This window comes from Trichogramma pretiosum, unplaced genomic scaffold (assembly GCF_000599845.2).
Source record: "Trichogramma pretiosum strain Unisexual culture from Peru unplaced genomic scaffold, Tpre_2.0 scaffold37, whole genome shotgun sequence".
In the NCBI taxonomy this organism is placed as follows: Eukaryota; Metazoa; Arthropoda; class Insecta; order Hymenoptera; family Trichogrammatidae; genus Trichogramma; species Trichogramma pretiosum.
Genome location: NW_019641622.1, coordinates 762,036 through 775,600, shown reverse-complemented (window position 1 = coordinate 775,600; position 13,565 = coordinate 762,036). Strand labels below are relative to the sequence as shown.

General features: G+C 38.3%; 1 protein-coding gene across 3 annotated transcripts in view; it reads left to right on the top strand.

Annotated features, from left to right (window-relative positions):
* The window catches only part of LOC106649685 (SIN3-HDAC complex-associated factor), a 34,034-nt gene extending 20,715 nt beyond the window's left edge, over positions 1–13,319 (top strand). For 2 of the 3 annotated variants that reach the window (XM_014367238.2, XM_023458921.1), the window contains exons 2-6: positions 6,656–6,904; positions 6,991–7,189; positions 7,875–7,980; positions 8,079–8,470; positions 8,554–13,319. In XM_014367238.2, the coding sequence (XP_014222724.1) occupies positions 6,677–6,904; positions 6,991–7,189; positions 7,875–7,980; positions 8,079–8,470; positions 8,554–8,705 (1,077 nt within the window). In that variant the 5' untranslated portion in view covers positions 6,656–6,676 and the 3' untranslated portion in view covers positions 8,706–13,319. Of the gene's footprint in view, positions 1–5,466; positions 6,090–6,655; positions 6,905–6,990; positions 7,190–7,874; positions 7,981–8,078; positions 8,471–8,553 lie in introns of those variants that run through there. The other variant, XM_014367239.2, reaches the window with a different exon arrangement.
* The last annotated feature ends 246 nt before the right edge of the window (positions 13,320–13,565 follow it).

Below are 13,565 nucleotides of genomic sequence, written 5' to 3'. Positions count from 1 at the left end.
GTTCTCACGATCTTACAATAACATTCGAAAACGATCACCTGTTCCCCCGCGAGCTGAGCTTTGAGGAGTCAAGCTGCGCGCAGGATCGGTTGTATATAGTATACATCTCTACGATTTCAATGAAGACTATAATAATACAAACGAACGAATTAATGAATCGAAATATACATGCCGTTGCAGCAGAGAACAACGATAAGGACGCGTGGCACAGCATGTAACCGGTACCTCTGCTGCATTTCTGCCAGTGTTGTATATATCGTTATATATCGCGGTGTTGCCTCGAACATCAACAAACAATGTACGCGGCGCGTGATTTGTAAACGAGCCGCTAGGCGGCGAGCTTGCGAAAAGCTCGCAACCCAAATGTTAAGCCGTAACCGAAAGTGTTTAAGAGTTGGTCGCTGAATGATGCGCCAAGAAAAGGGTTTATTGATTTTTTCATTGGCATTATTTATAATTTCATTGCCAGAACACTTTTGAATATATGAAATTTCCGCTGAGATTTACGCAAGCTCGACACCTAGCGGCTCGTTTACAAATCACGCGCCGCGTACATTGTACGTATATGTAGCGCGATGAATAAATATATACATATACCTGTATACTTTTACACATGCACATATGCTCGATTCGCGAGAGAGTGAGTGAGTGAGTGAGCGAGTGAGTGAGCGAGAGAGGGCATGCCGAGGATTCTATTTATAGAAACCGGTTGTGGTTCTGTTTTGTCGCGCGGACACTTTTGTATATATGTACCGTGTGGTGTGTGCCTCCGATACGCTCGTTATACGTGTGTGCGAGCACATAAGCGGCTTCTCCCTCCCTCCCTCTATCTATCTCTCTGTCTCTTCTTCGTAGATCTTCGCTCACTCACACTTGCGCACATGCGTGCAGCGTAACGCACACGAGAACTCTCGATCGAGAGGAGGCCCGCTGCCGTCTCCTGTACACGCATCCATCCGTGTGTGCCTAATACCTGCACAACGCGAAACGTGATTTTTCGACTTTGGAGCGTGTGTGTGTGTGTTGCAATTCGCTATACGCGCGCATGCCGACGCATAGTCATCCCGTGCAATATGTACTAACCCATGCCTTTACGACTTTCGTGTACATCTGTGTATTTATGTATATGCTGCGGAGTTTGGGCCGTTGCGCGAGCTGTTCTGCCGAGAGATCGGTATATATACCTATAAGTGTGTGCCGAGACCGGTATGGTATATCTCGTGCGCCACATAGAGGTGCGCGCAAAGCGTAGCATATAGATATATAACGTTTAAAGTCTCTCTCTCTTTCTCTGCATCTCGCGGTCGTCCGAGTGCAACAGGTTTTTGTTGTTGGCGTGTATACATATAGATTTATCCTATACGTTCTCGTTGCTTGCTTAGGCTATTTCCATATACGCATTAAGTACACACCTATACGAGTATAGACCGAACGTTAAATGTACACAAACACACCTCTAACGCGTCTACCTATGTACATGCATTCAGACGCAATTGCCTACATCTATATGTATTTTGGACTCGCGAAGAGCTGCTGCTGCCATCGGTCGCGTACATTTATGTTATGCGACGTTGCCGATCGTTCGCCAGCGCGATATCATACGTTGCGTGCACCGGGTGGCACACGCACGCGATAATTAATTTTTTCATTCGTGTACTTCGACTCTTTCTCTCTCTCTCTCTCTGTATAGTCGTCGTAGTTTTCGCATCTTCGACACTTGCATCTTATTCGTGCGGTGTCGGAAGATGAAAAAAAATGGGAACATTCGGCGACGTACGCTACCACGCTATATCGCGCAGCGCGCTCTTATCTCGCTAAACAACGCCGCGGGGGGATTCTTCTTTCTTCTGTGCTTTTTACAATTTGTCAATAATAACAATTTTCATCGAATCGTGCGCGAGATATATAGTTGGTATTATTATTGATACTTGACTGCGTGCGGGCTCGCGCGTAATAATAATATAATAATAAATGCCAAGTGCAATGTTGCCAGCACGTTTCGCGCCTGCGCTTTTGGCTTGTTTTCGTTTCTTCGCCGGTACAGCACACGCACACGTATACACACATGTGTAAGCCCCTATAATACTCGACGATACTCTCTCGCCTGAGTTTTATATATACGATATTATACGCTTCTCTTTCTGCCATGCAGCAGCAGCAGCCAGCATCGCAGACTCTCTTCCATGCATATTCGGATACATGCGTGTGCGCGTTGTGATTTTACTTCGTCTCTCTTCGGGCCTCGAAGTTTCGCTCGGTTATACTGTGTATATAAGCCGAAAGTCTGATTTGTGCGAGACGAGGGAGAGATCGTTTCTATAGGGCGCGTAAAATATGTATCGTGGAAGTAGGAGAGAGAGAGAGAGATGATTCTTTGGGGACGTGCAATTTATGGTTACGTCACGTCGATATATACCGATTAATGTTTTTCTTTTCCATTGACAGGTCGTCCAAGAGAAAGAGAGAGACGACTTCGAGACACATTTTTTTTGCTCCGCCTCCGTCGATCGACTTTTATACAAACTTTATAAAAAAAAATCTTCGCCATTGTAACGTGGGAATTTTCGTCGTCTAAGACGTTAGATTTCGCTCGAATCTGCGCGCATCGCTGCCTATGTACATAACGCATTCGCATACGTATATTCTCTCTCCCAGGGAGAGAGAGAGAACATTAAATGGCCATTACGCATACCGTACACTGCTATTTATTAAATAGATACACAAGCGCGTATTTTTTCCTCCTCTTTCCTTCTTCATATTTTTCTATCTGCGAATCATCATCGCTATACGTCGTCGTCATCGCGTGCGCGCAAAAATAATTGCATAAGTCGGTATAGGCCACACACACGCACGCATACGGGATGTTTAATAAGTTCTCCAACAACAACGTCGGATATTTTCACGCTAATAAACATTTATAAATATTATATATGTACGTGCGCGCATCGGCGCTGTACGCCAGCCACTGCTTTGAAAAAGTCAAGCCTTATGCAACGATATGTGAATGTACCCACACACACACACAAGATTTGCACTCGCGCGAGCTAGAGCAATAATATAAATTGAAATATAATCGTTTGCGGGTGCAATTGCGCTGCAAGTATAATAACAACGATCACGCAGCAGTAGCAGCGGCAGCCGTTACATATACGAAACAGGAGAGTCGTTGGCAAAGAACACGCACAAGAGTAATACCGAAACTTTTGTGCGTCGTGGTATATTCTTTCTTTTCATTATATATATACAACAATGAGAGAGGCCGGAGAAGAAACAAAAACTAAAGCGCGGAGAAGGTATTTAAATCATTAAATGCCGGAGCGAACGCGTATTATAACGTCAACGATCTTTCACCGAGTGTAGTGCGTGCATGTATAATACACGTAAACACGACACACGATCGTCGCTCTATTGTTCTCGAGCGCTCCTTCGAGTATACGCACTCGTCGCAACTTTGTTTTGTTTTACTCCTTTTTTTTTGTTTCTTTGTATTTCTACTTCTTTTTCCCGACAGGAGAAAATCACTCGGTCGTATACGAACCGATCGAGCGAGCTTGAAATTTCTTTGTCATCGCGTCGCTTCGGAAGGGAGAGAAAATTTACTTGGCTCGATCGAATTCTCCTCGGCCGCGTTATAAGAGTTTTTATGTCGATGCCGAGGTTCCGAGACGACGACGACGTCGCGTCATCTGACTCGTATAACTATCTATCTATAATACGCAACGAGCACAAGAGAGACAGGCAGACAGACGGACTCGCGCATCTGACGCATAATATGTTTATATAGCAGTAAGGGGAACGCACGTTTAAGTAGGGAGAGAGAGAGACAAGCCCACTGTAGGGCTCCTATGTCGGGCTTTCTAGTTTCGCACATAAACACAGACGGACGAGCCTCCGTCTGCGTGTATGGGTGAACGTAACGCGCACGCGGCCGTGTGCTGTGTGCACCGTCCTCGTCCTCGTCGTCGTCGTCCCTTCTTCGACTGCCCCCGAGCTCGGAGCGCAGACAGACACATTCGCTTACGCACACACAGATACAAGAGCTATTTCAGAGGCAGGCAGTCGGCCTTTGCAGCCTCGTACACGTGTACGTGTGTGTGTGTATAAATTGTTTTGCTCCGTTATACATACTTATATACCGGTCGCATATACGTACAAGCGATGCGATAAATGCGGATTTAGCCCCGGTGCATGTGTGTATGCGTACGCTGTATATATATGCCAAACCGGCTGGACGACTGGGGCTAGCGCGAGAGAGCAGCGTTGCCGGCGTAGTGTTGCTGCTGCTGCACAGGATTGGTATGGAGAAAGGCGTTTTACACGAGGAGCAGCTCTGGACGCGGCCACGCGGTGGTGGTGGTGGCGATGGCAGCGTGAGTTTTTCGCTTCTCTCTCTCGCTTTATTTCTGTCTCGAAATACGAGCGTCGCAATTTAAAATTGTTCACCTATATATGTTTGGATTCGTATGTAAACGCGTATATGATGCCTGTCGTGCGTTTCCCTGAGTGCGCCTGCACTCGTCGACAACAGCCGCTAATTCTTTTTCATTTCGCAGCAGCAGCGGTAGCAGCAGCTATATTTGTGTATTGTCAACCGACTCCGAATCGAGAACCTGTTATGCTCTGTTATTTAGACCATGTATCATAGAGCGGTATTATAGTGGCAAGCACCCAACACATTGTAAAACGACGAAAATTTGTGTGGGTGTCGTCGTGTTGTTGTTATTGTCGTTCGTTATAATACACGATGTCTTTCTCTGTATCTGACTACTCCGTGACCTTCTCTCGATTCGCGTAAATCGAGTCGCGCTTATCTAATCGACGTATGTGCATATACAAACGACTCGTCTTTAATAATAATATTTTCGTCGAAATTTCGGATCGACATACCTACACACATTCATAATAATGTAACGAGCTTCGTTTTCGTTTTCACGTTGCGCACTAGATTGCGCGAATCGTCGCCCCTCTCTCTCAGATGCAATACATATGTGCTGGCTGTTGCGTATATGTTATTATTGCATCGCAGTACAGAGCCGCCCCTGCTATGTAACTGCGCTCTCTGAATGGCGGCTCGCGTGCCTCCGCTGCTGAATATAACTGGTGGTGGTGGTGGCGGGCCGTCGCCGGTCGTCGTGTTGTTATATACACACTGCGCCATCAGCAGTTCCTCGGGCACGCATATAAACATATACACAGCCGCCGCAGCCGCTACTGACTGACTCTACTCTCTCTCGCTCTCCTCTTTTTCGCATGATATTAGGTGGATATAGAGCTGCTGAGCCCCGAGCCGGCACGCCACGCGCAGACAGTGTTTTGTTGTGTGTATATACGCGCCACAACGCCAACTCTATCGCATGCCTGTAAACAAGAAGACGCCTATATTTGCAAATTTCGGAGCAGCAGCAGCAGCAGCGGGCCTCGCAATTCGGATTTTCGATTTTATAGAGTGCGTCGGTAGAGTTTTTTGATCGTTCGCCATTGCCGCTACTACCACTGCTTATCGTGCAACGACAAATTCGTGAGAGTATACTAGCGGTAGTGAAAATTTGAAAAGTCAAGCGTGCGCGCGGCGTCGTTCTATGGTGCCGGTTTGCAACGCCGCGCTCCGAATTTCAAGTGCAACTCTCTCCGTGTTGTGTTGTGTGTTGTGCGTCCCATGAGTGCGCGTGTACCCATCGTCATCGCGCTCGGCGCTACGACATAAACAAGCCACAGCTGATTCTCCTATATATATATTGACAGAGACGCGCCTCGTTGTATTACGTGAAAAATAATAAGATGGAAAAACACGTGTTTGACGTGATTCTGTTTACCTTTTAGTGCGATGTTTACGATTTGACTTTGGTGCAGTGACTCGTTTTTTAATTAAGTAGTCAGGCAGTGCTGTACGCACGAACACATACCCTCGTAGGAAAGTTAATCGAAGTCTACAACGCTGAAACTTCACTTTTACTTCGAAAATCCGAGGCAAATTCAAAAGTGGATCGTTGGACGGGAAAATCGTTATGGCAGCAGGGCTGTTGTCATGGAGGAGCAGTGATTACAGCGACGACAACTCCAGCTCGCGCATTTTTTCCGATTACCGCTTGGTAAGGGTAAATTCCAAACGGCTGAATCACAAAATCGGAGCACGGCAATAATGGTGGTTTTCGCTTCGCCAGGGAATAAAATGTAGCCTCTCTCTCTCTCCTACTGCTGCTGCTGCTATATACGGCGCGTCGTCGTTGTAGCTTCGATGTGCTTCGTGGCGCCCCTACACCGCAGCGTCCGTAGCTCGATATGTTATTCAAATACAAACGTATGTCGTCGTCGGTCATAATCTCGATTTCTCTCGTTTTTACAATAATTCGATGACGAGCTTTTTATTGAATAAAGCGAGGTCGTTGTTTATGGTTTTAAGGATCTTGTAAAGTATCGGGATATAAACGAACCGTGTAAATCCGCGTGATAATAGGAAAATGGAGGGGGGTAGTTTTAGAACGGAAATTCTAATCAAGTATGGCGTCTTGTCCGTCCAGACTGTCGGAAATATCCGTATATTATACGACTGCAAGACCTTCTTTTGCATGACAACCTATTCATTAAACCACAATTAATACCACGCAAATTCCTCCAAACTGAACTAATTTTTTTTTGTCTCGATTTCGTGTTGCAGGTCACGTGAGAGAAAATCAAGATGTTTAGCTTCCACAAGCCCAAGGTCTATCGCTCGAGCACGGGCTGCTGCATCTGCAAGGCCAAGTCGAGCAGCTCGCGCTTCACCGACAGCCGCAAGTACGAGGATGACTTCGTCAAGTGCTTCCAGCTGCAGGAGGCGCGCTCCGGCGAGATCTGCAACGCCTGCGTCCTGCTCGTCAAGAGATGGAAGAAGCTGCCGCCGGACAGCGATCGCAATTGGAAGCACGTAAGTGTTTGCATCTCTTTTTTTTCTTTTTGTCATTCCTGTCAATGGCAATATTTTTTTATCTTTCTTTCTTCTCTTTCCAACAGGTCGTGGACGCGCGAGCCGGCCCCGGCATCAAGTCGATGACTAAATTCAAAGCCAAGAACAAGAGAAAGAGCGCCGAGGAGGACGACGATAATTTCGATCAAATAATCAAGAAAAAGCACGTGTACAAGAGGAAAAACGTGGTTGTCGATAACAAAGAGAAGGAGCGCGAACAGAGCCCGGCGATGAGCGACCTCACAGGTTTGCTAATTTTTCCCCAATTTACATTTTTTACATTTTCATCTGTAAATTCTTGTAGGATTATCACAAGCGTGGTGTGCTTATTACGAAAAGTTATGCCAAAATGTATTTCTTATGAAAAATGAACACGGTTGAAATCTACGAAATACACGAGAAAAATAACCCGAAATAATAATGTTGTTAAACGAAAAAATCAATGCGAGTTTATTATATATGTCAATATAAAAAAAAAGTTTATTATTATTGAAGACGATATAACAATTTTTCGTGGGTATTAAAAAACGACGCCTCTCTCAACTTGAAACATATTTGAAAAAGGTAACACTTTTACTGGAAAATTAACATTAAGTTGATTAGCTCTGTATTGATAGAAAACATCCAAAGATCTTTCACACACCTTCTGGAATATGTAGCTAATCAAAACTATAATATTTGTGTCTTCTTACTCTGTGCACTCGTCGATATTTCTTCAATCGTAAAATATCCGATGAGTCTATGCAAAGTAGAAGAACCTTAGTTTATAAAGTACACATGTAAGCAAATCATGAGAATACTAATTGTTTGGTAAGCCTTTCCGTACACCCATTTTCTTCTTGAATATTATTTATGAATATTGTAAAGCACTCACATAAATCAAATATTCTCAGATAGAATGCAAAATCAACTGGTTTACTTCATTTTATAGATGGTTCCAGCAGAGTTGATAGCCCAGCTAATGCTAATGAGGTTGATGATGATATGCCGTCTGATGAGCAAGTCAGTGGCTTCATAGATCTTGATTACTTCAAAAAGTAAGTACTCCGTAATCTTGCTCTTATCTTAATGAGTATGTTATAAGTACTTTAAAAATTAACGTATAATAACTTGAAAAAATAATTCAACTTTACAGAACAAAGGTCTGCTGTGGAATAGTATTCATTGGTAAATGTAACGAACTTGTGATTCAAGAACAATTCTACAAACCTTGCCCTCCTTGCATTAATCGTCAAAAAGAGAAACGCATGAAAGCTATGCAAGTTACTCAAAATTCAAATATCCAAACTGCAACTAGCCCAGTGCATTCGTCGGCTTCATCGTTAATAAGTAGTCCAAGTCACAGTTCATCAGCTAGCCCACCCCACAGTGAAGATTTAGGTATCGAAGGTAGTAAAGCTAGCGATTCTTCATCTGATTCCGGCTATGATGATATTAGCCCAGTAGGAAGTCTTCTTAACTCTGAAGTCAAGAAGCCGCCACCATCCGACGGTGCTGCCACTACTGTTGCTCATCCAGAAAAACAAAGTACAAACACATTTTATAACTTTGAGCTCAATAATATACTCGATTTTTTTGGAAATGATATTAATGGTAAAACTTTATTTAAGGTGAACCAATGGACGAAGATATGCCATTTACGCCAGCTGTACGTTTAGCTGCACCTGATGGTACAAAACTTCCAATTAAACTCTTATGCAAACCAATTGGTTTTAATTCTACACGCAACGGACCTATAACAAATGTACCAAAAGCAAATTAAATTGCGTCCAGACAATCGTCGTTCAAGCGAAAAATATATGGATTTGAGAAATTTATCGCAAGGGAGGTCAAATTTAGTTCAAGTTTTCGTCGGAAAAATGAATACAATAGCTTTCGAGTTGATTGTAATTCGACATTGTACATAGTAATTCATACACAACATAAAGAAATCTGGATATCATTAAACCAAAGAGTTGCAGCTTTCTCTCTGCTCTCTCAGCAGTAAAGTACACACACATCGCACGAAGCTAGCATGCTTAAAGCTACCTAAAAGCTATCTAAAAATGTTTGTGCCAAAAGCAACCAAAGCATTTCTTAATGGTAATTGTTGTTTGTCATTAAACAGTTGGTAATTTTTATATCGAGATTGGCTGTGAGTTTTATCAATTTTATTAACGTTGAACGAATTGACAAATAAAAATATGTGAATTCTTTCAAGTTCGTAAGTTCACTTGTGGCTCGTCCTTGTTAATGACAAACAATTATGATGTGATAATTAGATGTGCTTTGAATGCCAAATTAATTAAAATATTGCATTGAGGCATTTAAATGATTTAATGTTGCGAAATTTTAGAGCGTTCTAAAATCAAATTTTTAAAATGAAATACTAATATTTAATGAAAAAGATTCGAATATAATCAATGATACAAATGCAACGATGTCCAAAGTTAACTATCACATGGTACCTTGTATGAGTGTAAAACATTAATGTTACCTAACAATCATGCTTCACCAAATACAAAACATTTCTAAAAATTCATATTTGAACAATATTATGGAAAAATACTTCTAAAGGCAGTTGTTATTGATTAACAATTATCACGAAGAAGACCATAAAATACGTTTTTATAGAATATTTATTAACTTTACCGTAATTGAATAATTAATATAATAACTGTTACATTCCTATAGTGAGTACCAATTTAAATTTGAGCACAACGATGCACAAACAATGTTCCATTACAATTATTAAAGTATATCGTGTTATACAATCGACTTTCAATGCATAATCAACTGTTCTGTGATGTACAGTAAAGAACATTTTTTAAAAGTATATGATGTATTTGGTAACTTTAATCATGCTTTCAATAGTATAAAACGTGCAATATTTAATTTTAGGGTTGTGTGTACTTTACGTGTTACAGTACGTAACATTGTGGTGGCAATGTACATTTTAAATTTAACAATAATATTCTTGAGTAAGCGTCATACATTTTTCAGTATATATAGAATATAATTTTACCTTTGTCTTAAGGGGTGTTCAAATCAATGTCTTTTTAATAAGTATGCCTACTCGTACAACATTAATGTGTTCATCTGAAGAATAATTTGACGCTTGCATCAAGATTCGAAATTTAAAAATGAAATATAGTAAACTAAATTGAATTGAAAAAATTGAAAAGGAAATTTTAAACATTCAAACAACCACTGTGTTCAAATCTGAGTAGCTGCAGCTCAAAGAGTATTTGCTTTAAACCATTAAATTGAGTGTCAAAAATTATTTACATTACTCACTTTCAAATAGAAATATTAAAGGATTGAGAGACTGATCGATGTATTAAAGTAATACAGATACTTCTTTATGGAGAAATAGTAGTGCATAAGTGAAATGATTGCATTCGAAAACTCGTTATATACATATAAAATATTTTATATTTATATATATTCAAAAAAATTATTAATTTGATATGACGACCGCCATAAATGATAAATTTATTTCGTTGTATCAATTGGTGATACTTTTTGATATCAAAAATTTGTAAATAGTGTTTATATGTTTGAGATTATATGTGTATATGTCTGTGAGCAAGTATGTTTATTTAAATATGTATACAAGTGAGCATGGAATTCAATATACAAATATTCATAAACTGATAAATGATAATCACAAGTATAAAAACAGTTAATGTCTTTTTTTTAATAATGTTTAAAAAACTCAAGGCAGCAATGCAGTGTCAAAATTTCAAACGTGTATTGTTTCAGAAAATAACTGTTTGCTATATGTGAAACGTAAAGTTAGTAATTATTTAAAAAAAAACGTGATAATATTGTGAATGTGATTATCTATGACTATGTATCATTTGGTAGAAGAAAATTATTTATTTATGTAGATAAAACGGTACATGGTCATTTGTAATTAATATTATTAAGAAAAAATGCATAAAATTTTAAATTATGTGTGCAATAAGTTTATTTGTTAATTTGTCAAGATACTTGACTTATTGTATTTACAAAGTTATAACATTTTTTGTTTGCATCTAATTAAATCATGCATAAATTATTATAACCACGCAGGAAAAATAAACAAAAAATTTGATAATTTTGATTTACATTTTAATTTTTTAGCTGATGAAAAAAATAATCATTTACTTTGTGACCGCAAGATAGCAAGCACATATTTTTTGCCAACTCAAAGAATAACTAATGAAAAATGATTTTATAAAAGTTTAGCAGTTCAAATGAAATAATGTATCATTGAAATAGTAAAATTATGGAAAAGAATTTCTTATTATACAATAGCACAAGCAACAAAAGTGAAATGAGACTAGATATATTTTTGGCTTCGTCCAAGTTGTTTCAAATTTATTCTTGAAATCATGTCAATCAACGTGGAAAATCGCTAACATTTTATGTGTCTAAAGTATAAGAGTCATAAACCAATGTAAATGCTCACTTAGTTACCTTTATTTATGGTCAATTCTCATCATGTAGAGAATTTTTTTTACCTTACCGTAGTATTTTAAGTACAGGATTTGAACATATTTGACTGTTATATGATCATTCATTTTTTCTAATGCAGATTGACAGTATCAAAGCTACGGTTCCACGTATTGGAAAACTAAACCCAACTACGAATATTTATATTTATTTATTTTGCTCATATCATTTTTGTTCAAGTATAAAAATGTATACTTTGGCATGTGAATACCGGAAAATTAATTTTTTTTTCAACCATGTTACTGTACCGTTAATTTGTACTCTTTTAATTCGAATATTGGTGCACCTTAAACCATGAAGTACGCATAAAAAAAGCGTGTGTTCATGTAATTTGTATATAAATTGATATAGTATAATTTAAATATACATCACGTATTTATGTAATTGTAATGTATTTTTAAGAATCATTTATGAAGAAATCCACACAAGTAAGATAGACGGCAATATGAGAAAATAGCGTTGATTGTAAAAGAGTCGTTGCGTATTGCAATATTTAAAGCGCATCGATATTGTTCTGTATCAAATATTGTACATACAAATCAACGATGTAATACAATTATATCAAATATCTCGTTGAATTTTAAAAAATTGTCAATGAGTTATTCGTGGTTTGGATAGGGACGAAACTCAAATTCTCGTTCAGAACGAATGACTGCGAAGCAAAAAGTTTATAAACAAGTTAATTGCACATGTGTCACACGAAAGTTAAGTTAACGATCTCCGAATGATCAGTTGGTACTTAAGGAAGGGTGTTTGAACGTGACCCCGTACTTTGACATATGTACGAGAGAAAAAAGAAAAAAGATTGATAAGAAAAAAAACTCGTATTTACAATGTCGGTCGAAAAAGATAAAAATCGTTAAATATGATTGTGCATATTGATATTTAGAGAGTTGAAACAGTAGGAGAAAAAGCTTTAATGCTTGGAGGTTGGTGCAAAAAAAATCGTTAGTATATATGGAATTGCATTGGCAATCGGCAATCGGTTGATCTCATGTAAGTCTTGTTTGTGTGTGATGCTCATTGTGCGTCTTTTGGTTACCTAATTAAAGTCGTTCGTGTCGTTTTAACGATTAAGTCGCACGCCAAGATTTGAGTAATAACAATGGCCAAAGTAGCATCAAAAGTGCATTTATTTGCCTTAACGATACACATCAAATGTTTGCCATGTTTTTTTTCCTTAAAGTGTAAAACAAAGCGATATATTAACATTTTCAAAGATCAAACTTATACATCACCGAATGTCGTTCTCCAAGTTTTTTACGATAAACTTGTACATAATTACAAAGTACTAATACCGTCGTAAACCACTATTTATGTATAAAAAAAAATAATTTTAAGGAAACATGCATTTTTCTTTTGCGATAAGTGGCAGGGTGTAAAAAAGCCATTAAAAGAAAGCAAAATTTTCGTATTATCATCCCACCTAGTGATCTATTCATTTGATTTTATTCTTCTAAAAAAATTAATGTTATTTATCGCCTTATAAAATAAGAGTGTTTCGTCTAATTGAATAATAAATCTTTATTTATTTATTTTTCGCATCTATATTCGATAAAATTAATAAACAATCGCATATGTAAATCACATTTCTTATGAAGTTTATGAATTTTCTGAAACGAAAAAAATTACAATTTTAATTGCGCATGTAAAAGATTAAGCATTGATTTTGTAAATTACAATTATAAGTAACGATCTGATTGTCTGATATTATGTACATGTTAAGCCATTGAAATCACGGTGTTGATACTTCTTCTTTTTAATTTTTGTATTACATAGGTACCACTTTGCTGTCATACAACCATCAATATCGTTATTAGTGCTTTTGTACATTGCGACATTTGACTGTTACACACACACATTATTTATAAATCAATTATATTTTCAATTTATTATCGTAATATTTATCATTATTATTAAAATTATATTTAATTATAATTATTAAGCATGTGAATGGATTAAAAATGAAATCGATTTTTCTATCTTGCACGTGTATACTCGTCAGCGAGGCGTACGTGTATTATTCCATTTGTTAAACATTTATTAAAAAGTATTGTATGAAAAAATATAAAAACACACGGACTTGTCATTGCATACCATTGCCCTACATATAAAATATATACGCAGAGAACGTTTTTCTTCC